Raw genomic sequence first — 21616 nt, 5'->3', positions numbered from 1 at the left:
TAAAAAGGAATGCAGTCAACAGTCATTACAAAAGCACGTAAACCTTGTGAGGTTTATTTAAAAAAAAAGACAAAAAAGTCGAGAATGTTACATAACGTCAAATATCTTATGAAAAAAAAAAAACTTAACAAGCTCAGCCTGCAGGGCTTCATTCCAGGGTCTTTTCTCAAACATGACTTCAAACAGAAACTTCAAAATAAATAAAAGATATCCTTTAGGTAAAGTGATTCATATGACAAAATTCTAACTTGCTATGTACATTTTACATGTTAATACAGTCTAACAAGATGCAATTCTCAGATCAACAACAGATCCCCTCCTTGAGTGCCAATGCAAGGCTAGGGTCTATATAACTTAGAATAAGAATTACATTTTACATTGCATAAAGTTTTGATTGCACAACATGTTAAATAAATACAATGAACCTTCAAACCAGCTTCCTGTTCACTAATTGCTCACTAATGACTTAATTAAATAAACTAATGGTAAGCAAAAAAAGCAATTCTTTTCAGGGTTTTTTTTGCATTAAAAAAAAACAAAAACTGTTAAAGTAAATATTAAAAAAAGACTATAAAAAATGAAAGTGTTCATTCAATTTAGAAAAAATAATTTCCCTTCACAGCTGACAGTAACTCATCTATTTTCCATTCAGTCACTTGTAAAGGCAAAATGGACAACTATGCTTAATTTCTGTCTATTTTGCGTAGTCAAGCTACACATTGTAAATGTAGTGCTTTCACTATGACACATTCAAACACTGATAACTCTAAGCCTGTACATTGTAAAAATAAAAAATAAGAGTTTTAAAAGCCTGGCGGCAAACACTGGAAAGATGTTAAGCTTACTTTAACTTGGACTGAGGTGAATGGCAATTTGATCTGTGCTCATTTCTGTCTGGTAAGACAGCTGTAAACACGTCATGCTCTTGCTCATCCCAAAAGACACAAGGATAAATATTCAAGAGCATTAGGGCGACGTCTCAGAGAGTCGGAGGTCTCAAGTCTTATTAAATTTATGAGTATATACAGTCCATCCTCCAATCTCTCCCTCTTTACTATCCTTCCCATCACCTTGATGGGATTTAACTGCCGTCCTGGTTGTCCGCAGCGGCCACCTTGGAACTCTCATCCATGTTTTCTAGCGAGTCGGCTCTCTGTATCGACAGTTCGCTGGGGTCCATCATGGGCAAGATGTTCTGCTCTGGGTACAACCACGGCTTCCGGTCGGGAGAGTTCTGCCGTTTCCACTCCGGATACATCTGTCCCGCCTTGTGTACGCACTTCATCACCTGAAAAGGAGTGGGCCAAGCCAAGAGAGGATACCATTATCAGAGGGCTGCAGTCCGACAATCAGGGTCATACCGCACCTTCATTCTCAGTCAACAAAGCTGAAGATAAAACTGGTCACAACATACTGAGTAACAGATTATGTCACAAGCAGATACACAAGTCTAACTATTTACAGCTCTGACAGTCTACATATAAGGTTAATATAACACAACAAAGACATTGACTTAATAGTAAAGTCATATTTAAACCATTACCATTTTAACAAAGGCCTTCACATTCTCAAGTACGTAATGGCGACCTTGCCTTTGCCATTACAGGGCACATCAATTCTTGACTTCAACCAGATGTCAAATTGAGCTTTCATTGTGAATTAGGATACTTAAAAATTCTGCTTTTGTCTGCTGTGGAGACATTTTAACTGTTCAACTATCTATAGTATGAGCTTCTTCTCCGTCAGCCTGACATTATAGGTCATTTAATATATTTTTTCCATCAGTCATTTTTTAATCTAGAGCTGAAACGAATCATCAAATTTGAAATTAAATCAGCAACTATTTTGCTCATTTATTAATCATTTAAGTTTTTGCCTCCTGTGATAGTTAGTTTATTTCCTTGACGTTACCCTTCCGGGATTGCTCCGGTGCCGCAGGAAATTCCGCCGGATGCGTGCATTTTCCGTTTCTTTGTGTTGGAATTTTAAATTCGGTAGATTAATGAGGACTATTTTTGACTGCTCCTCAGATCTCTGCAGGGTAAACTGAGACAGCTAGCTAGACTATCTGTCCGATCGGAGTTTTCTCTTTATTTTACAGCGGCTCTGTGCAGAGCTTAGCGCCGCCCATGACGATTCTGATTGGTTTAAAGAAATGCCATTAAACCAGAGCACGTTTTCCTCCCATCCCCGAATGCTATGTGGAGTAGCCAGACCCTCCTTCAGTGCGCTTTGGAGGAGGGTCTGGCAAAGCGAGACTATGTGATAGTAAATTAAATATCTTGAGGTTCAAGAGACATCACCATGGCCTCTAGGAAATTGTGGTGGACCTTTTTCACTATATTTGGACACTTTATAGACTTTACAGTCGTTTAATTGAGAAAATAATCACATTAATCCATTGAAAATATTCATCAGTTTGCAACTACTGCATTCTCTCAGATTTAAGCAAGCAAACACTCCTGCAGAAACTTAGCAAGACCTCACGAGTCTCAGCTACGTTTCACAAGCCTGCTTCAAACTGCTAAAATGCACTTTGTTAAATGGGTTTTATTTGTACATTGCTATCCCTTATTAGAGGACATTAGCCTGGCTGAAATAGTATCGTCTTTTAAATTATTTACAGACTTTATTTGACCATTTTTATTGCCGACGGCTTATCTGCAATTGTTGTGCGTATGATAAGAAACTTGAAACTATTTAGACTCATACAGACGCACACATCATTACATTATGGTCTAAATAGTTTGACCTGCGGAGGATAAGAAACCTGGTGGACGAATGTTTGAGTGGGAGTGAGTTCGAGAGTGAGAGAGCGAGAGAGAGACTCCTTTGTCAGCAACCTTACCAGGACAGGCCCCTTTAAAATTGGGTTTCTATGGTTACTATTGTTATTTAAGACACATGAAACCCTCACTCCCTTATATGCACACACACCCATTACACACTTGTAATCACCCCGTGGCCACACGCCCATGCATGGATACACAGTTCATGTATTTTTAACCTTAGCACCTTCAGTGCCGCTGTTGACTAGAAGAAAACAAAACTTTGCAACATGTGTTACATACCCGTGGAGCAAGAACTTGAGAAGCTTGGTTCACCACCCACTTTGGAAGAGAACCTGGAGCAGAGAAATACGCTTTAAAAAAACAGCTCTTAAAAATGCTAGCAACAATTCTCATTTTGAAAAGACTAGGGTGAGCGTTGGTTATGGTCTTACCTTTGGGGTCAGCTTGTGAAAGGTATATGAAAGTGCAGCTGTTTGGTCCTGTGGGCTTGATCAAATATCCAGTGAGGATGGAAATGGCCCTCACCAGGTCCTTGCGAGGAGGGTATTTCTGGAATTGAATCAAAACAGTTTGCAGAATGAGAAACACCACAATACATCTACAAGATGTTGGACAAGTTATGCAATGTGGACACATCAACTTGGTTTAGACAAGTTTGTGTATAAAAAACATTAATGCACACAAAACATGAATACAATAGGGGTGCGAGAGCTGTAGAAATAGCACGTTTAAAGACAGTGGGAGTGTGTGGGAGTGTGTGGAGGAGGTGGCGTACCAGGTGTTTGACTGAGAAGTTAAAGATGATGTACTCGTCCTCTGTCACCTGCCACGATCGCAGAGTCACCACATCTCTGTTCTTTATAGGCTGTGGACAAATCCCTGCAAGGAAAAAAAGACAAACATCTGGTTATATAGTGTTCCTTCATTAACTACTTCACTGTACACAACCTTAGACTCAACAAGTGCTCCCTTGTCATGACAATAATTACACCGGTGGAACAAAAATGCCGCCCATTCTTCCTCCCAGAGGGCTTCAGCAGCTTACAAAACGACAGAAGAAACAGGTTCTAATTATTTAGAAAAGAAGGTTAAAGGAGACGGCAATGCTATGCACTAAAAGAAAAGCAAACCTGGTTTGAGTAAAGCACTTGCTGATGGGAAAATAATGGTAGCGTTGTTTACATTTTACTATGGCTAAAAAAAAAAAAGGGTGCATTTTACTCATTTGCAGCACTTTTATGATGCTTATTTACATCATCAAGAACTTTGTCACAAATACAAATGAGCACTGATTTTAATTATGAACTGTCTTGAAAGCACTATTCTTAGTAGTAGCCTATAGAGAATATCTTCAAAATCCCAAATATGAGTCAAAATATGCACTGTCTCTTTCTAGTGGGTGTGTTTCTTGTGAGCAACAGGTGAAACTGAGTCAGGCCAGGCCTGCACTGCAAACTGACAGGTTTCTGCTCTAGAGAGACAAACACACAGAAGAATGTGATCAGATTCAGCAGAAAGGAGTCCTCACATGAGTAGTAGCCCACATCAGCATTCGCAGAGAGCCGGGCAATGTCAAAGCTGTCCAACATGGCGGGGTCCCACGTCTTACGGTACTGGCCATCATGAAGGACGTCGTACATGGTGGCAGCTGATACATCGTTGATTGTCATTTTACACTGAAACAAACAACGTGTTATAAAAAATAAAATAAATAAAAAATCGTTAAAGTTCCCAGTTCCCAGAGACAATTATGATATCCTAATAGTTATTTCTAAAGTTGGTGTTGAAATGAACTTACCTTGATCTTGTGGACTTTTGGTACGGGATTCCCTTTATTTGTGGGAGAAGCTTCGACCAACACTTGCATCCCATTCTTATCATACTTGCTGGACCAATTGTCCGTTGATAAACACTGCTTTCTGAAGTCAGCAAAGTCCGCCTCATCGGGTAAAATAGACATCTTTGAATGAATCTTTAAAAGAAAAAAAACTTTCTTTGATACACACAACAATCTGTTCAGTCCAATTCAGAGTGTGTATGTTTGACCAACTCGACTCTTGAAGAGATGTAAGGCGTCTGGGGTTGTTTGCCTTTGGCTACTCCAGTATATGCGTGCTGGTGACCACCAATCAAGTCGAGCAGGATTTTTTTTGAAGTGTTGAATTCCTGAGTCATACCTTCAAACACCTCTCCCGCTGACGTCACAGCACTTCCTGAATCCAGGTGTGGTTACGCAGGTAGCCTAAAGAAAAAACAAAAACAGTTCGTCCCGCTCTCACAGAAACAGATATTTTTTAACCCTCATGTTTGTCCTCGGGTCAAATTTTTTTAATATCAGAAAATATGGGACGTCGATAAAGCGCCGAAAATGTAAAAGAAAAATTAAAATAAAAAAAATTACAAAAAGTAAAAAAAACACAAAACATTGAAAAAGTTACAAAAACATTGGGAGAAAAGCGAGTAAAATGTTGAAAAAAGTGACCAAAACAATGGAAAAAACCCACTCAAATGTAAAATACAAAACTGAAACCGTGCGATAGGGACTGGTTGACGGGAAGACAACACAAGGGTTAACAATATCATACAGGTAGGCCTACTGTAGGTCAAACCTGATAACAGAGGAAATAAAGCAGTTCATAAAAAATAGCAGTGTTGTTTGATTATCAGAAAGTGCGAAAGAAAGACAGATACAAAGAAGGCTACATATATAGGCCGAACACTGTGGGCTGCTCAGGGGGAGAGTGGGTGGGTGCGAATTGCTCAGTGTTCAAGAGAATCATCACGACTATACATGTTAAACAATAAAAGTAGACTAACAAAAAATTGAGTGAAATAATTCAAGCATTTGAACATCAGTTCAGAAATGTAAACAAAAGTTGTAATTAAATTAAATTAAATGATAAAAAATATGGCTTTTATTTGAACTACTAATAGCTATACAATCTAGCCTACATCATCAAAAGAGAATATAGAAAAAAGAAAAAATAGACTCACACATATACCCTTTTTTGTTCTTACTCTTATCTTGAGTTTTGTTTTTTGTTTTTCTTGTTTTTATCTTTGTATTTTATCTTGTTGTGTAACTGCTGTTACTGTCTGTCATTCAACTATCTGTAAATGAGGCCAACCTCAGTGAACTTTGAGTTTAAATAAAGGTTTGAAATGAAATATTCAAGTAGGTGAAATACATGAAAGTGGAACACAGGCCTTCTAGTATAAACAGGCCAATGTGCATGGAGATTGGCAATAAGATGTATGAAACCCCAGCTCATACATTCCGTTTTTATTTACATGCTTTCAATAGCTTTTGAGCAAAGATGCACATCAAGTAGCAGTCATGTGTGTGAAATGCAATCTCAATGTTCATTCTTAGCCACACCTTTCTGTTGTAACAGTCCATCCCTGTGATGCATTGCCTAACGCATAGTTTCAGTCTACTTTGGCGACCTGTGACATACAGGCCTTTGTGACAGGTTTTTCACACTTAACTGAGGTGCTTTATAGTATCGCTTCTAGACTGTATGTACAGAATGTTTGTTAACCCAAAGCATTTGAAATTAGAGAATTATAAATGTGATTTGTAAAAAAAGGGATCACAGATGTTACATTTTGGTGAAATATCTTTATTTTATTCCATGTGACAGGCCTACACTTGTTTCATTATTTCTCCTTTTTATACATCAGATAGTAATAGTACATTATTCACACAAACGTTGCTAAACACGAGTAGACAGCATATTTTCAAATGGACAGACACAATTTAGAATAGCACAAAGCTGAGTATTTAGTCAGTGACAAGTAATAGAAGAGCTGCTCATGTTAAAACATTGACATTTCAAACAAGCTACAGCAAATGACCAGTGTCTTTTGTTGTGCTATGGCTAGTTAGTTGGGGTGTGTGTGTGTGTGTGTGAGTGTGAGTGTGAGTGTGTGTGTGTTTCTGTGGAGACGGTGCAGCTTTTACCTGTGACTGTAAACCAAGCTAATGACTACACACACCAAAAAAGTAATTTCTAGCAGTGTGACAGGAAAAAAACGTTACCGGGCCCAAGTGTTGCCTTTAGATGGAGTCCCGGCAGACACGCAAATAATAAATTAAATAAACTTTCAACATGCGTGTCTGCATCTGTACTTTTGGTCAAGCATACAATGTTATCTTTATGTCCAAGTTACAAAATAAATACAACAAATAAAACCAACAGTCCTACACAGGCAATAGCAATACAGCAATGGGTACTGTGACTAACTTCTCTGCACTTTTTACAGCAAGGGTGTTAGTAAACATAAACTGTATCGGAGGACTAACTCTTATTTACCAGCTCTACAAAACAACTAGTGAAGCCATGAACCAGTCAGCAGGCTTCTTTTATATTTTACAATATTGTGGCTTGATTCAGTGCACAACGTTGGTGAACAAACAAGCAAGGCATCTGTGTTCTTATCCATATAAATCCTGCATGGTGAGCATGCTGCATGTTTTGCAATAGTGTAATCAACACAACACAAATTATCAATGAGATGGTAGGTACGTCATAGCGACAAAAGTGACAACTTTCCATCAGCGTGGAAAAACTAAACACTGGCTTTTTATTTTCTACATTAGGGGGTTCTAATAACAGAAAACTCCTCCTCAGACATGTTAGTATCCGTGCAGCTAATTTAACAACATTGGAAAGACAGTTGCTATAGTTTTAATGCAGACATAGTTTCAGGTTAGTAACCATTCTACTGAATTTGGGATGCTTTCCCTTTGATGATCTATTACCTCAATGTCTGGTTACACATCCCTTTTCCACGGTTTTAAACAAGGTCTCAAATTATGTCAATTTGGTCTGCTAACACACTGTTGTATTGGGCAGTTAAAGCCTGCAGATGTGTTAGGTACAAATGATATCTTATGAATGGACCATTGCCCCTTTTCAATAAAAAAGTTCCATTTGAGCCTAATGTGGCAATATGATGGTGAGCAATGATGTAAAGTCACTGGTAACATCCTGTCTCTACTTCCTCAAAATATAACAAAGTCAAGAAATAATCTGAGAGATAGAAAAGTTGTAGGCAAACTCTCCATTTAAAATAAAAAAGTAGAATTAAATGGGCTGAGAACTCAACCTTGTAGTCATTTAAATAATCCCAATCAGTCTTACTTTACAACAATGAAGAGTAACAGCACTAAGATTCCCAACTGTGCAATAACTCATGAGTGGTTAGCTATGTCAGTCTGCAATCCTACACAATGCCATGCAACTGGATAAAAATGAACATATCGTTTAACTTATTCCTTGTTTTAAAGGTTTACTTTTGAACCATCCCCCCCTCCCCCACACACACACAGATAATCTGTTTCAATACAGTAATGCACATCCACACGGTTACTCTGAAAAGTCACTGAGTTGGAAAAGGAAAAAAAGACAGGTTCTCTGTCCCAATGGCAGTGTGCCAAGGGTGGAGAGAGTGGCCACTGAGAGACAAGCTGTTGGTGGGGGGGAGACAGGCTAGGTGAGGATGAGGGGTGAGGTGTACTAGCATGAGCAGCTGCTCTCGGTGACAGTCATCTCTGGCTGTTTCTCCAGTTTGATGTCGATCACTGAGAGCACTTGGTTAAGTAACATCGTCAATGAATTTGCAAATTTCACTTCAGTATTTTCTGCAGCGCTATCTGGCTGCCATCTCCTCAGAGAACATTCTCTCTTTTGTGCAGAGTAAACTACGAGGTACTTGTTACCAGCTTTTCTACTTTTACAGATCATGGTGATAGTAGCAGATATTCAAACGAGAACTATGGCAGTATGGCAATAAGCTATGGCAACAATAACTTGACAAAAGTATGCCAACAATTTCAGTTGAAAGCAACTTTAAAAGGATACTGTCCTCTTTGCTTTTCTCTGGTGTGCTATCCATCCCAGGCAATGCCGCAGCAACACGACGGAACAGCTATAAAACAAAGTCAGAAAAATGTAACGATTGAACAAATTTGAAAAGGTGTAGTAGAAGTAAAATGCTATCAAATAGGGGTGAGTGATTTGGGCAAAATCTTCGATCACAGTGTATGTACTTATATTTCAATTGACAAACAGTTAAGTTCATACATAAAATAACCAGTCAGTAATGTTTATTTTTGTCTAATTTGGTGTCTGAAAAATGTTAAGGTATTTGTTCACCTTAATGCAGAAATCCTCTAATCCTGCCATAATGCAATACTGCTCATTCATTCATTCATATATTCATATATATTTATATATATATATATATATATATAGATAGATGTACATATAGTCATCACCCACCCCTACTGTCACTATACAGTATAGACAGGAAGGAATCAAAGTTATAAGAAGTCACTCACAAAATAATATATTTCACTGAACAACAGGCAAACATGAGAATCAGTTAAAGCAGTGATACAAAATGTGATTGTAATTGGTCGTTGAACCGCCTCAACTGAGCAAGCCCATTAAAGTCACAGAAACAGTTTGAAAGCCGCAGAAGTTTTAGTGAATCAGACAAATAAGCACAGTAGCAGTAAACGTGTGCAGACAAGTGAATACTGAAACATCTAAAAGCAAAGCCTGTGGGGAGAAAATACAAACTATACATGTACAGTAGGTACTGAGAATACCAAGACATGTCCCGATGAGCAACGAGAGGGGAAAAGGAGGCGGAAAAAGTTAAGTGTAGACTTTGAGGGCAGAATTAGCTCAACTACCTTGAGAGAGCAGAATCTCTACCTGTTTGACATTGTAGCCAGTCTTTGCGCTGGTTTCAATGAACATGACATTCAGTTCCTTAGCTCTCTGCTCACCCTCCTCCGTGGTGATCTGTCTGCTCAGGTAGAAGCAGAGGGGGGAGATGGACGAACATACAGATATGGAAAGAAACATCGCAAAGAGGACAGGCCAAGAGGAGAGGGAAGAGATGGAGAGAGAGAAACAAAGAGCTCAACACAGAATCTTGTTTTGTGGGTGAAAAAGAGAGAGAGGTTAGTTTAGTTATCACACAGATAGACAGACAGGAAGACAAAGGGAGAGAAGCTGCTGTGCTGAGTACAGATGAAGCAGCAGGAAAACGAATCAGGAGATCACTCATTCATTCAACAGCCACACGCTGATCCATTTGAATGAGTTGTACATCCTAGACGGCACAGGTTGGCCTCCCTAACCTAAAGAACATCATGACTATCAGGACTATTTGTCAGTTTTACACCTGCTGTTGCTGGACACCAACCTGTTTGACGTTATAGCCAGCCTTGGCACTGGTCTCTATGTACATCACATTGAGCTCACGAGCTTTCCTCTCTGCCGCCTCAACAGAAACTTGCCTGCCATGGCCCCGGGAAGGGAGAGGGAGGGAGTGGAGTGTGGTGTTGAGGGAAACACACACAAAAAAAATAATTCAAATGACATGGAGAGAACAGAGCAGGAAAGGGAACAAAAAAAGTAAAGCAAAGAAGAAAAAAAAGGCAGAACAGAAATATGATAAAAATCATACAAAATATACAAATAAAAGTACTTAAATCACTAATAAAACGGCTGGAGTATGTAAAATGCCAAGGGATGATAAAATTCAAAATTGGATGAGATGCTAAAAGGGAAGACCAGTGGGATTCCAGGCTTTGGCAGTTTATATACTACTTCATACTTAATGCTACACACTTTCTAATTGTAGTAGAATTATAAAATTACAGTCTATTTATCAATCATTGTTTCTAGAAAGGAAATTCATAATCTTTCACACATCTCACACAAAAATGTCACATCTCACACAACCATGTACCTTTTATCCGCCAAGTCTGTTTTGTTCCCAACAAGCATGATAATGACATCACTTCCCCTCTCTGTTCTAACATCATCAATCCACTTTGAGGTTTGCTGAAATGAATTAAGATCTGTGGATGAAAAAACATCCACACAATTACTGTACACATCAACCACAAGTAGCCCCAAAAGACATAAAACATTTGGTATGCTATCTACAGTTAAAAGTGTGCTCAAGCAGGTATTAGTCTTCATTAAAAAGGTTGGTAAGAAAAGCCCGTAAAGTATTTGTGTTAGTCAGAAAACGTATTAAGAAAAGAAGCTTGAAGAAGGAAAGTATACTTAGAGATTTATTAGCAGAAGTACATAAGGTAGCAACTATGCCAAGATAGCTTTCTTCCTCTAGACCCCTACAGAAAGGTTAGAGTACAGCCCTGACTCACTGGTGATGTCATAAACAACCACGGCAATGGTAGAGTCACGGATGTAGCTGGGAATTAGGCTACGAAAACGCTCCTGTCCAGCAGTGTCCCAAAGCTGGAGCCGGACCTGAGGATTGGAATGGAGGGGAAGAAAAGGACAAAGAGATAAAGATGGGAAAGGCAGAACAAGGAATTGGAGAATAGGACAGTCATAAAGGAACTGCAAGCCAAGCAACAGAGATGAAAATGGCCTTTTATGGAGGAATGGGGAGAATCATTCAAATGCAGAAGGGTCAGAGATGACCAGCGTTATGCTGATTAGACATGTAAAAGTAGGCCCTAGGGAATCATTATTTAGGCTTTTTCAGAGAATCTCTGCCCATGAGGTGACATCTGAAGACACTTTCCGTTATTCCTTCCATCAGCCTCATATGTAACAGCATTTAGGAAGCACAGACCCCCCTGGACACTGCTGGAGAAATGATTTAGTATCACTATGGCTGATGCAAAGAGTCTGGAACTACCCCTTATCATGCTGTCCAGTGGGGTTTGCCAGGCTAGTAAATGCTCTTTTTTTGCCCTTCCATATACTAAGTGAAGGACAAGGAGGCGAGGCAAGGCCATGATACCTACTGGCTATGTCATAAACCACCACAGCAGCGGCTGAGTCGCGGATGTAACTGGGGATGAGGCTGCGGAAACGCTCCTGTCCGGCTGTATCCCAGAGCTGCAGCCGAATCTGTGGCCAGCCGTGAAATGAATGTGGGAAGGGGGGGGAGGACATTTCATGACCAAGCCAGTGGATGGAAGGAAAACAAAAACTTGAAATAACGATGGAAGCTAAAACACATGATCACACGTCTAACAAAACGAACAGTAAAATCTAGGATAATGTGAAAACAACATGAAATGGTGAAAGGGGAATAAAAGGTGGCTAATACAAAAAAAAAAGCAAATGCATGCTTTGAGCTTGTTTAGCTGTTTTAAAACTACGGCAATAGGAATGATGAGAATTATAATAAAATACACAGGGCTTACCGTGCGATCTTCTAGGTACATGGTTTTTGACAGAAAGTCAATGCCAATGGTTGCCTGTAAGACAATCGTTGCATTAAAACATTGTTATAGACCCAATACTTGACAATGCATAAGGTCTATATTCAAGAATTAGACAAAGTTGTTTGACTGCAGTCTATATTAAACCTTATCTATAAACCTTTTCCACAACATTTTGACTTGTCATAGTGGGATCAGCACAGGTGGAACTTAAAACATTAACGATGGCTATGTTCCAATTAAGGTGTTCATCATTCCGGTAAGTCATCATGCACACTAACAAAGGATCTGGAAGTGGAAGGTCATGAAACAGCCATAATTAATTAATGCTACTAATTATACCTGTACTTAATAAGTCATGTTTATTAAGAAAAATGTGTTTTGGAAGACACTTTTAGATTAGAATTTATTAGAATGCAATCAATCAGTGCCTTGGCACTCTACTTCTGCGTCATATTGTGATGTTATTACCTGATAAGTGTTGTCGAAACTGTCATACATAAACCTGGTGATGAGTGAGGTCTTCCCAACTGTACAAACACAGTAACAGACACGTTAAGAGTTGATCCTGGCAATCAAAGACCATATTCTACATGCCAAAATTTTCAATATAACATTAAATACCAATTATATAAATTCTAATTTTGTATTATAGAAGAAAAGAAAAAAACGCAGTAAGTCCGTGATACATGCACTGATGCAATGTGCACTGCTGAACCCACTCGCTGAGCTGGCAGTATGGGTGGAGCCACAACATTTTGTGAAAATTAAAATAGCTTGACTTCTTAAATTTGTTTCGTGATGAGGGAGTATGTCACTGCCATATTAGACATGTACCACTAAAATACAAGCACGTTTGCAACTGTAGTGTAAGTGCCAGTCCCTGGTCCCTGTGCGTTAAATGGTCGGAGTAAAAGGCCGACTGGTGGTCTGGACCGACCCACTCACTATTTTCTTTCCTAGGATGGCAAAGGCATAAGGAAGACATGACCCGCCCTACTCTCCCTCTTATTGGCTAGTACTCGTTGCATGCTCTGGCTGGGTTGGTTATATTCAGGCAAGAGGAGTGGGATGGGTAAGGTTAGGGTAATAATGTCATGAAAAGCCAATCTGAGGCAGAGTAGGGCGGGACATGCCTTCGCCATCCTGGGGGAAAAAAATAATTGCCTGGCCGACGTGGCTCTGCAAAGTGCTACCGTAGGAGGCTAACAGCTAGCTAGTGAGTTGAAAAGCGCTATCGTAACACTAACATATACACTTAATTCCCTTGATGCAACGTTATACATGGTCTTATATTTGGAAGCAAATGTTCCTAAAGAACTCTTGGAAGCCACATTAGGGTTCAAATTAAGAGTGAACGTCAATATTAGCTAACGTTACTGATTAGCACGGCTAGCATTAGCTACAGTTAGATGATGCATCACACACTAATGACCACAGCAAGGACAGTGTCCTTTGCTTTAATCAGACAACAACTCAACATGTAGATAAACAACAGATATTAATATGCAACGGCAACTCTACTCATTGTAGGCATTTAACGTTATCGTTAAAGAGCGATATGTTAAGATAGCTAGCGTAACGATTAAGCGTTAGCTAGCTATGAAATGACATCATCACGAGTGAGAAAAAAATATGTGCATAGCGTTATGGTCTTTTTGTCATTTTACTCTCTCTTAAACACCTTGTTAACACTGGAATATCAACATCTCGCTTTGTATTATCACTGGCAGTTAATGACCGGTGGAAACTTTTACTAGCTGGAATGAGCTAATCTTAGCCACTTCTTCTAACATCCGACTGAATTAACACTTTGTTCAAGCACACCGCTCCCTGCTTACCACTCTGTTCGCCCAGAAAGACGAGCTTGAACTTTCGTAGAGGGTTGCCAAACTCTCCGCCGCCGGTCGTAGTTGACATTTTGTCCAGAAAATAAACGGCTAACTAGCTGACTTGGCTATTGGTGTGATGTCTAGACCGGAGAGGAGCAAGTAGTGTATCTTTATCCTGCACTAGCCAGCGCTATTGTTTTCATAAACGTACAGAAGTGAAATAGCACAACCAAGAGGCAACTGCTGAGACACAACATAAATGGTAACATAAAGCCTTCTTTTTGCTGAGAACTATGTATCTAACATTCCCTATACCCCCCTAAAATGAAAGAAACACATTTCATAGTTATGAACGACATGTATCCTTCTAAAGAATGACTTAGGCGTTTTAATATTGATGATAATATGTGCTCATTTTGTGAAATTATATTGAAACCAGAGACATAATATGACATTCACAATTGGACAACACAAAATATGTCATCATTTCCAGCTTCTTTCTCTATAAGTATGATCTTGCAAAACAAAACATTATGATGAATTATGAATCCTGAAGTCATCCCCCAGTTGTTTTTATTTTGAATTTAATTTAAACTGTACTAGACTGTTTATAATTGGTAAAGGAATAACTGCACAAAAGCAGTAGAATATTCTAAAACATTTTCCCACTGTATCAGATAACTGAGATAAAACTGTATTTCCCCAAATAGGAAAGCCTTCTTTTTCTTCTTCTTCAATGGGTTTTAACTGCAGCTTGCAGCCTTAATGTTACATTACTGTCATCCTCTGGAATTATTTAATCGCTACAGTGCCTAGTATGTCAGATTTTTCTCTACAGTATTGTTCTCATTAGAAAGCGGACCAAGCATCTTCTGCCTTGTTCCCTTTCACCACACTTCAGTATGTTCTTTACTCCTGCTCCTGTTATCCCAAATCATTTCATTTCTTCCATCATGTCCTTTCACTCTGATACATGTTTCCTGCAACTAAAAAGCACATGCTCTACAGTTTCTAGTACCTCACAATGATCACAAACACCCAACGAAAAGCCTTATTACATGCCCATATGTTCATACATTGCTATTTATTTTATGTGTCAAACTAAGTATTTTAATTGATTTGGACAGAAGGAGTGAAAATTTACACACCTTGGCCCTCATTTACGAAACAAACGTACGACAGAAAACAAGCGTAAAACCTATACGGTCATTTCCACGCAAAGCTCGGCATTCATCAATATGGACGTGAGCGGAGGCTACGATCAAATCGCACGTCAAGTTTAAACTCGTGTACGCAAGTTTTCGAGTCAGTGTGGACTTGGTTTCTACGTTAGGTTGATAAATGAGGGCCAGTAGGCCTACAATTAGTCACTCTGATTTAGCTGCTGGCATTTTACTAAAGCTAGGTAAGTTAGTGTGTTTGGTGCTTGTTTAGAAAACATTGAATTAAGGGCAAAACGAGAAGGAAGAATTAGAGGTAGAGGAAGGCTCTCTAAACCAGTGGTTTTCAATGTGAGTCACACTTGGAAGAACAAGTGGAAACCACATCAATGTGTTGTAAAAACGTAGCTAATTTTATAGCTACTCACTTCATGATTCAGAGAAGTGCTTTAAAGCAACTACTCTAAGCACCTTTCAGAGAAATGTTTGGGTCAGTGGCTATTCATTTGAGTCCCAAATGAAATATACACAGTTTACATAAAAATAAAAGTGTATATATTTGGCATATTTATAAAAGTAAACAAAGAAACAGCTTTGAGAACAATAATGCCGTTTTAAAAAGAACAACAACTTTGACCTTTGTCAGTAGAGTAATTGAACATCTTTTTTTCAATTTGGCATTTTTGTAATGCACATAATTAAAAAATGAAGTTATCAGTTAAAAAAAAATGTCTTGACATAAAAGTCCATCCATCCATCCATCTTCGTCCGCTTATCCGGTATCGGGTCGCGGGGGTAGCAGCTCCAGCAGGGGACTCCAAACTTCCCTTTCCTGAGCCACATTAACCAGCTCCGACTGGGGGATCCCAAGGCGTTCCCAGGCCAGGGTGGAGATATAATCCCTCCACCTAGTCCTGGGTCTTCCCCGTATATTCCCCAGACATAAAAGTACTGAGCAAAATAAACAAACAATCAAATAATTGGGGAAACAATGTGTTTATTAACTTCTCTTGTTGATGAAGAGAATCTACATTCAGTCATAATATATCTGACAGTAATAAAGATGAAGGCTAAATAAAGTTTTGGTAATCATAACACATATGAAGACAAGTTTACTTTCTATACTATGGGACATTTCTCTTAAAGAAAATGACAATACATGTTGATTTCTATGTAATGCTACAGTATAATGGCATTCTGAAAAATGTCCCACGGAGTTTAGATCTTTTTTTTAGAGACTCTTTTTAGACTCGATTGACGCTGTGCTTTTCTTCATGCTTGTTGAGTTCCTTTATGTTCTGTATTCTCTTAATCGGTGGTGATTTTTCCTTCGCTGGTGGGTCTCTCCAAACCTCCTTGGCCTCAATTGGGATGTCTGCACTGTTGGTATGCAGCGGAAACAACTGATTCTGTGAGTCCAACATTACATTACAAGGTAACTCATGGGACATTTCATCTAATTTTATACAGCTTGCCTTTTTGCATATGGATAGCATGGGCGAATATCTCATGCATTCAGTATTAACTATTGAACAACCCCGCTAATTAAACAAAAAAATCATCTTGGAGGTGGAGCCTTGAGTGTTCAAATGTAATGTTTGCACCGTCAACAGGGTTCTAGGGTGAAACAGTGCTCTCATTCAAGGGCAATTATAGTTCATTTAAGACCTCATAAGCTTTTGCGTCTTACAAATGGAATGGTATTGTTGATATACGCCATGAACGTGATCCAAACATAGTAGTGTCCAAGTGGTATTTATTTCAAAGAGAAGACGTGTTGCTAGCCCTTGAAGAAGGGCTGACCTCACCCTGAACTAAAGGGGCCTTTAATCAATTGGCTGTGGTTCATAAAACACACAAATACACAGGAGAAAATTATAAGCAGCATGTCACAAACATTACAGCCACGGCGGAATACATGTCTTTTTTTTATATAGAGTCTATTTATATACTTACACTTCTGCTCAGGATACCTTATTGACATGCAGGGATTAAAAATGGAGGACATGACATAAAACATGTTAATTAATCCAATCTTGTCTTTGTTTAAGTGAAATGTCCCAGAAGCATTTAAATAGAAATTATGTTGAAGCACTACACATACACCTGCAGGCTTTGGGGACCCATCCAAGGGGTCAGGAAGGCTCACAGTGACATTGATGAAAATGAAAAAAATACGTTATTTAATAAAATATACAAAATAGTAATTTATTCATACTAATAACGTGACGACAGGTGAAGGATAATCAATTTTTACCTTCCTGAAAGGCCACCCAGCAGGCTTTTGGTGAGAGAGAACACAATAAAAGAAACCTTTAGTGTGCACAATTAGAAATATTATGTCGGAATAGGTTCTATTATGTTAAGCCTTACCCTCCGCCGGACACCAATATATTGACCTTGACTTTATAGGAGACGAGGAGTCCCTGCATCTCCTTTTCTCCTTGACTCCTGTGAAGAGACAGGAATAGTTTACCTTTCAGTGCTTGATGATGACACAATGCAGAGTTGCATCACCATCACCACTCAGTAAGAGTATGACAACCTGTCCTGGACTCACTGTAAGCCCTTTGATGAGAGACCTAGAGTGGCTTACAAGGTAGTGGATGCTAGGTGGGTGTCCTCGTCTTTTAGCCGTCCGTCCACTGAAAGACCCCGCTTCTCTTTGTTGTTGGCCAGCAGGGGGGTTATTTGGAAGGACTTCTCCAATGTAGCATTGGTGTTAATTGTTGCTCTGTGTAGGTAGTGAAATAAATAATTAATAATAATAATAATAATGTTTAACTTAACAGTCAGTGTTTGTTTTTATTGACTTTTCCCTCAATCTATACTGAAATATAACCATGACAAAGCATTTTATTTCTCAGTAATAGCTGGGTTGATTAAATGTAGGGGTATTGGGAGGTGAGAATATATTTTTATATGATAGGAGTTTCAGATATTTAATTTGGCAGAAAATGCTAATTCATAAATTAGTTAAATTTGATCTAAAATCCTTCTAATAAGCCTCTTTTGATACACTGAAAACCTTACCCAAACTCCTCAGAGCAGACTGTCTTTGAGTAAGTGTCAGCTGAGAGCACCACACTTGTTAGCTGCTCAACTAAAAGAAAACATGGCTCTGTTAGAGTGATCCCTTCATATCTGACTCTTGAACATATAAACAGACACACTTGAACCCTTACTCATGTCTTGTTCTCTCTTATGAGCTACACACAACACCATTTTTAAAGAATTGATCTCCAATCAAGCTTTAACCCTTTCCTCGTTGCTCACCTGAGACTTTGATTTTCTTCACCACCTTGGTAGTTTCGTTGTTGATTTTTACCTTGACGCTGATGGGATCTCCATGGTAGTAGATCTAAAAAATAAGAATGATTTGTTTGGAATAATTTGAGCAAAGTTATATATATATATATATATATACACAGTACCAGTCAAAAGTTTGGACTCACTTTCCCTTTCACTTGAATGACAAAGTGTCTGGTACTGTATGTATTAAATACTGTAGTATGTAGACTTCAATGTACCTCTTTTTCAAGGGAGGCCTCTAAGGTCACAGGTTTGTCAGTCATCATAAACTTCTTGGCTATATCAGCCTTGGGTCCCACCTTGTTGTTAGCTGGTGCAAATTGTATTTTGCGAATCATCAGACGACACGTGTCCCTAAGATCAGAAAAAGACACGCAATGCGAGTATATATTTCCCTTATTCTGCTACAGCTTAAGTTTAATGCAATATAAGATTGGGCTGACATGGTTTGACTGTGGGTATACATACTTCTTGTCAATGACTTCATCTGCACTGTCAGCTTTGTTTGCAATGTATCCTTTAACCTCAAAGTCCACACCTCAAGCCTACAACAGAACAAGACCCAAATAAACAATTTGTTTGTCAAACATTTAAAGTAGTTTATAACAGTGAATGCAAATGGACGGTAGTACCTTGCCAGCATCGTTTGGCCCAGGCTATAATGAGACTGAGCATGGGAGATTTATTGGCATCTGAAACAAGTAGAAACATGGCACATTAGTGAATGAAATTGTGACTGAAGGAATGATCTGTGGTTGATCAATCTAATATTTTACTGAAGGACAGGAGTTAGTTGATATGTTATATAAAGAATGAGTGAGTCATGATTCCTCCTCCTACCTGAAATGAAAAAGGACATCCTTGCTCTCCAACTTTCTTCATGAGGGATTCCTGCATTGGGGTTTTGGTTGCGTTTGCCCCTGTAGGTGGATACACCTGAACGTGCTGTATCCAGATGTCTCTCCTGAAAGACAGCCCAATAACATACAAATCATCGCTTCCATAGCAGAAGGCACAAGCATGGTAGACAAATACTGCAATGGAAAAGGAAATATTTAATTTAGTGTGTGTTGCATAAATGTAGGGTCTATAACTTTTATCATTGACAGTGAATGAGATAAAAATACCTTTTCTTCCGTTAAGACCAGAAGGGTCCACTTTAATAACACCGTCTGCAAATGAGAGGAAAGCTAATAGCAAATAGCATTAGATTACACAGAGACAAGTATACTGTACGTGTGCATATTTGGGGATGTATGAACAGACACTGTGCCATGCACCAACTACATCCACTGAATCCACATGGTCCACAAAGTCTCTCTTCCCCAAGTACAGGGCAATCTGAGAGAAACGGAGAAAAGCAGAGACGAAAACAGTTACTCCTCCGCCAAGGTTACAAGAGTTTGGAAGTTATTTTTGGGAGCTGGACGAGCTACATACAAAATGCACTCCTCCCTATACCCAAGAGGTAATGACTATATTATAGAGGCCACTTACATGTCCGTTGCCACTGGTCTTCTTAAATACCCTGAAAAGAGAGAAAAAAGGAAAAGAGAGTGAATCAGACTATTATTTCACACTTTTACTTAACTTACTTTAACTTTTAGGCTCACTGAATATATTTGATAAAAACACAGGACGTCAAGAACCAAGTCCAAATGTCCCCCCGTAATGTAATTATTCTTTTCATTATTGCGTTACAATTGTTTAGTTTATTTTTTCTTAGGCAACAGTGGTGTGCACCTACCACCTCCCATAGTTGTCATATCCAATTATAGGATCCTCCCCCCACTCCTGCATGGCTTAGTGCTCAGGATGGAAAGGCTCCTGCTGCCACAAGTGTCTAATCTGGACATAATTGTGAGTTGGTAAATCAATATATTATACTTAGTATATGAAAAATGTCTTGTTTGGCTTAGTATTTAAGATTAGAATTGTTTAAATTCCATACATGGTGCTGACTTGACTGTTGAACACATGGAAGGGGCATATTCCTAAAAATCTCTTGAACTAATCCTATGTTGTGGCATTTTATTGAATGTTGAATATTTTTGGTAAACGTGACATCAATATCACAAAATATTGTTTTACTTAATATTCCTAGTGTTACATAATCTTGTAAGCGGATACCCTTTGCTCCATGTAGCCATAAACAAACAGGTAATCCTTAGTGGTGTTAGCCTCTTTCTTGTGTGTGCCAAGTAATTCTGTTAAAACCTTTGTCTTGTAAACCTCTCTTCCAAGATCAAATCCACACAATCCACCTTAATCAGGATTTATCCATATACTGGAAGTAGTGTAAGAGAAGTCACATTGTATGTGCCTCTGCCAAGATGTTAAATTGTTATGTATAAGTCCACCTTGATCCCTGCGTGGGGCCTGAGTTTCCATTAATTGAGGCAAGTTTCAAAAATCTGTTTATCAAAACACAATATCAAAGAAATGCCTTAAATCAGGGGTGTCGAACTCATTTTCACTAAGGGCCACACTGGAAAAAGAGAATCACACCAAGGGCCAGAAATGTAGAGTTTATTGACGTGCTTTTGTTACTGCATGTCACTTTTTTTTAACATTTTGGTAGCTTTCTTCCTCATTTTTGTTGTTTTTGTTCCCACTCGTTTGTGGCTTTCTCAGACATTTGTCACCTTTTAGCAAATTTGTTGCTTTTTCCGACATTTTTGTATGCTTTTTGTAGCATTTTTGTTGACATGAAGCCCTACAAAAGTCATCAAAACAGTTCGCCATCATAGAATTTAACACATCAAGCAAAACAATGGTACATTTTTTTTTAAAGCAACACTATGTAACTTTTCCTGCTTCGGTCCCCCTACAGGTTGTCTCATTGGAACTACAGCTCGTGCTAAAAGTTACATAGTGTTGCTTTAACAACAACCTGTTTCACAGCCTGAATATGAAAACTCTCTGCTTCTGGGGGAATTTCTGAGTCTCAGAGTCGGCAAATCTGCCATATTCTGCTTTGAATGTCAGGTAATTGCAGTTTAAAAAACACTTTCCTGTGTTTTTGGTATGGCGCACAACTAGGCGGGCCAAAATTTATCGTGAACCCAAATTGATGTATGGGCCGGATCTAAATCTGCAACGGGCCGGATTTGGCCCGCGGGCCTTGAGTTTGACACGTGCCTTAAATTAAATTTAAATTATAAGAAGAATTCAAGGATTAACATTTGGTATTTCCTGTTCATTTTGAGGCAGCATGAATCTGAAAACTGAAGTGCTCAGGCTTTTCCTACAAAGCCCTACACTTCTATGTCCCCACTTTGGAAAAGA

The 21616-nt window shown here is 38.8% G+C and overlaps 3 protein-coding genes across 5 annotated transcripts; all 3 read right to left on the bottom strand.

Moving 5' to 3' along the window:
- Positions 1-38: 38 nt before the first annotated feature.
- stard14 (START domain containing 14) lies at positions 39-4752 on the bottom strand. Its single transcript, XM_078260389.1, has 6 exons — positions 4591-4752; positions 4321-4468; positions 3568-3671; positions 3224-3341; positions 3072-3124; positions 39-1288 (listed from the first exon to the last, which is right to left on the bottom strand). The coding sequence occupies exons 1-6, from the start codon at positions 4750-4752 to the stop codon at positions 1082-1084; spliced, it is 792 nt and encodes a 263-aa protein (XP_078116515.1). The 3' UTR covers positions 39-1081.
- Positions 4753-6399: 1647 nt separating this feature from the next.
- On the bottom strand, positions 6400-14055 carry rab41 (RAB41, member RAS oncogene family). Of its 3 annotated transcripts, none has more exons than XM_078260392.1 (8): positions 13866-14055; positions 12496-12554; positions 12007-12060; positions 10990-11095; positions 10566-10677; positions 9521-9614; positions 8660-8726; positions 6400-8379 (listed from the first exon to the last, which is right to left on the bottom strand). In XM_078260392.1, exons 1-8 carry the CDS (start codon positions 13942-13944, stop codon positions 8315-8317), a joined length of 636 nt encoding a protein of 211 aa, XP_078116518.1. In that variant the 5' UTR covers positions 13945-14055; the 3' UTR covers positions 6400-8314. The 3 variants fall into 3 exon arrangements, with proteins under 3 accessions (XP_078116518.1, XP_078116517.1, XP_078116516.1); XM_078260391.1 differs by lacking the exon at positions 9521-9614 and adding an exon at positions 10017-10110 and having other exon boundaries at positions 13866-14050; XM_078260390.1 differs by lacking the exons at positions 9521-9614; positions 10990-11095 and adding exons at positions 10017-10110; positions 11602-11707 and having other exon boundaries at positions 13866-14047.
- Positions 14056-16260: 2205 nt separating this feature from the next.
- On the bottom strand, positions 16261-20470 carry arr3b (arrestin 3b, retinal (X-arrestin)). The gene is given in 15 exon segments (XM_078261421.1): positions 16261-16425; positions 17121-17175; positions 17274-17297; positions 17390-17467; positions 17613-17750; positions 18050-18119; positions 18293-18377; positions 18547-18682; positions 18797-18873; positions 18961-19020; positions 19169-19362; positions 19456-19500; positions 19609-19669; positions 19826-19894; positions 20459-20470. Coding segments are annotated over 15 exon segments (1269 nt in total).
- Between the last annotated feature and the right edge of the window lie 1146 nt (positions 20471-21616).

This window comes from Sander vitreus, chromosome 10, assembly GCF_031162955.1.
Source record: "Sander vitreus isolate 19-12246 chromosome 10, sanVit1, whole genome shotgun sequence".
Taxonomy (NCBI): Eukaryota; Metazoa; Chordata; class Actinopteri; order Perciformes; family Percidae; genus Sander; species Sander vitreus.
The sequence above is the reverse complement of the archived record's forward strand: the minus strand, read 5'-3'. Positions and strand labels throughout refer to the sequence as shown.

Bases quoted from the DNA above. Each gene is read 5' to 3' on its own strand.
- stard14 (XM_078260389.1), bottom strand. From the start codon at position 4,752: ATGTCTATTTTACCCGATGAGGCGGACTTTGCTGACTTCAGAAAGCAG. The intron at 3,342-3,567 runs GTACGCCACCTC...ATTCAATTCCAG, and splicing joins ACTTCTCAGTCAAACACCTG to AAATACCCTCCTCGCAAGGA. The intron at 1,289-3,071 runs GTATGTAACACA...ACTCCTTTTCAG, and splicing joins CTCAAGTTCTTGCTCCACGG to GTGATGAAGTGCGTACACAA.
- rab41 (XM_078260392.1), bottom strand. From the start codon at position 13,944: ATGTCAACTACGACCGGCGGCGGAGAGTTTGGCAACCCTCTACGAAAG. The intron at 8,727-9,520 runs GTAGAGATTCTG...TTTGTTTTATAG, and splicing joins CTGGCTACAATGTCAAACAG to CTGTTCCGTCGTGTTGCTGC. The intron at 8,380-8,659 runs GTATCCTTTTAA...AAGTGCTCTCAG, and splicing joins AGAGAAAAGCAAAGAGGACA to TGATCGACATCAAACTGGAG.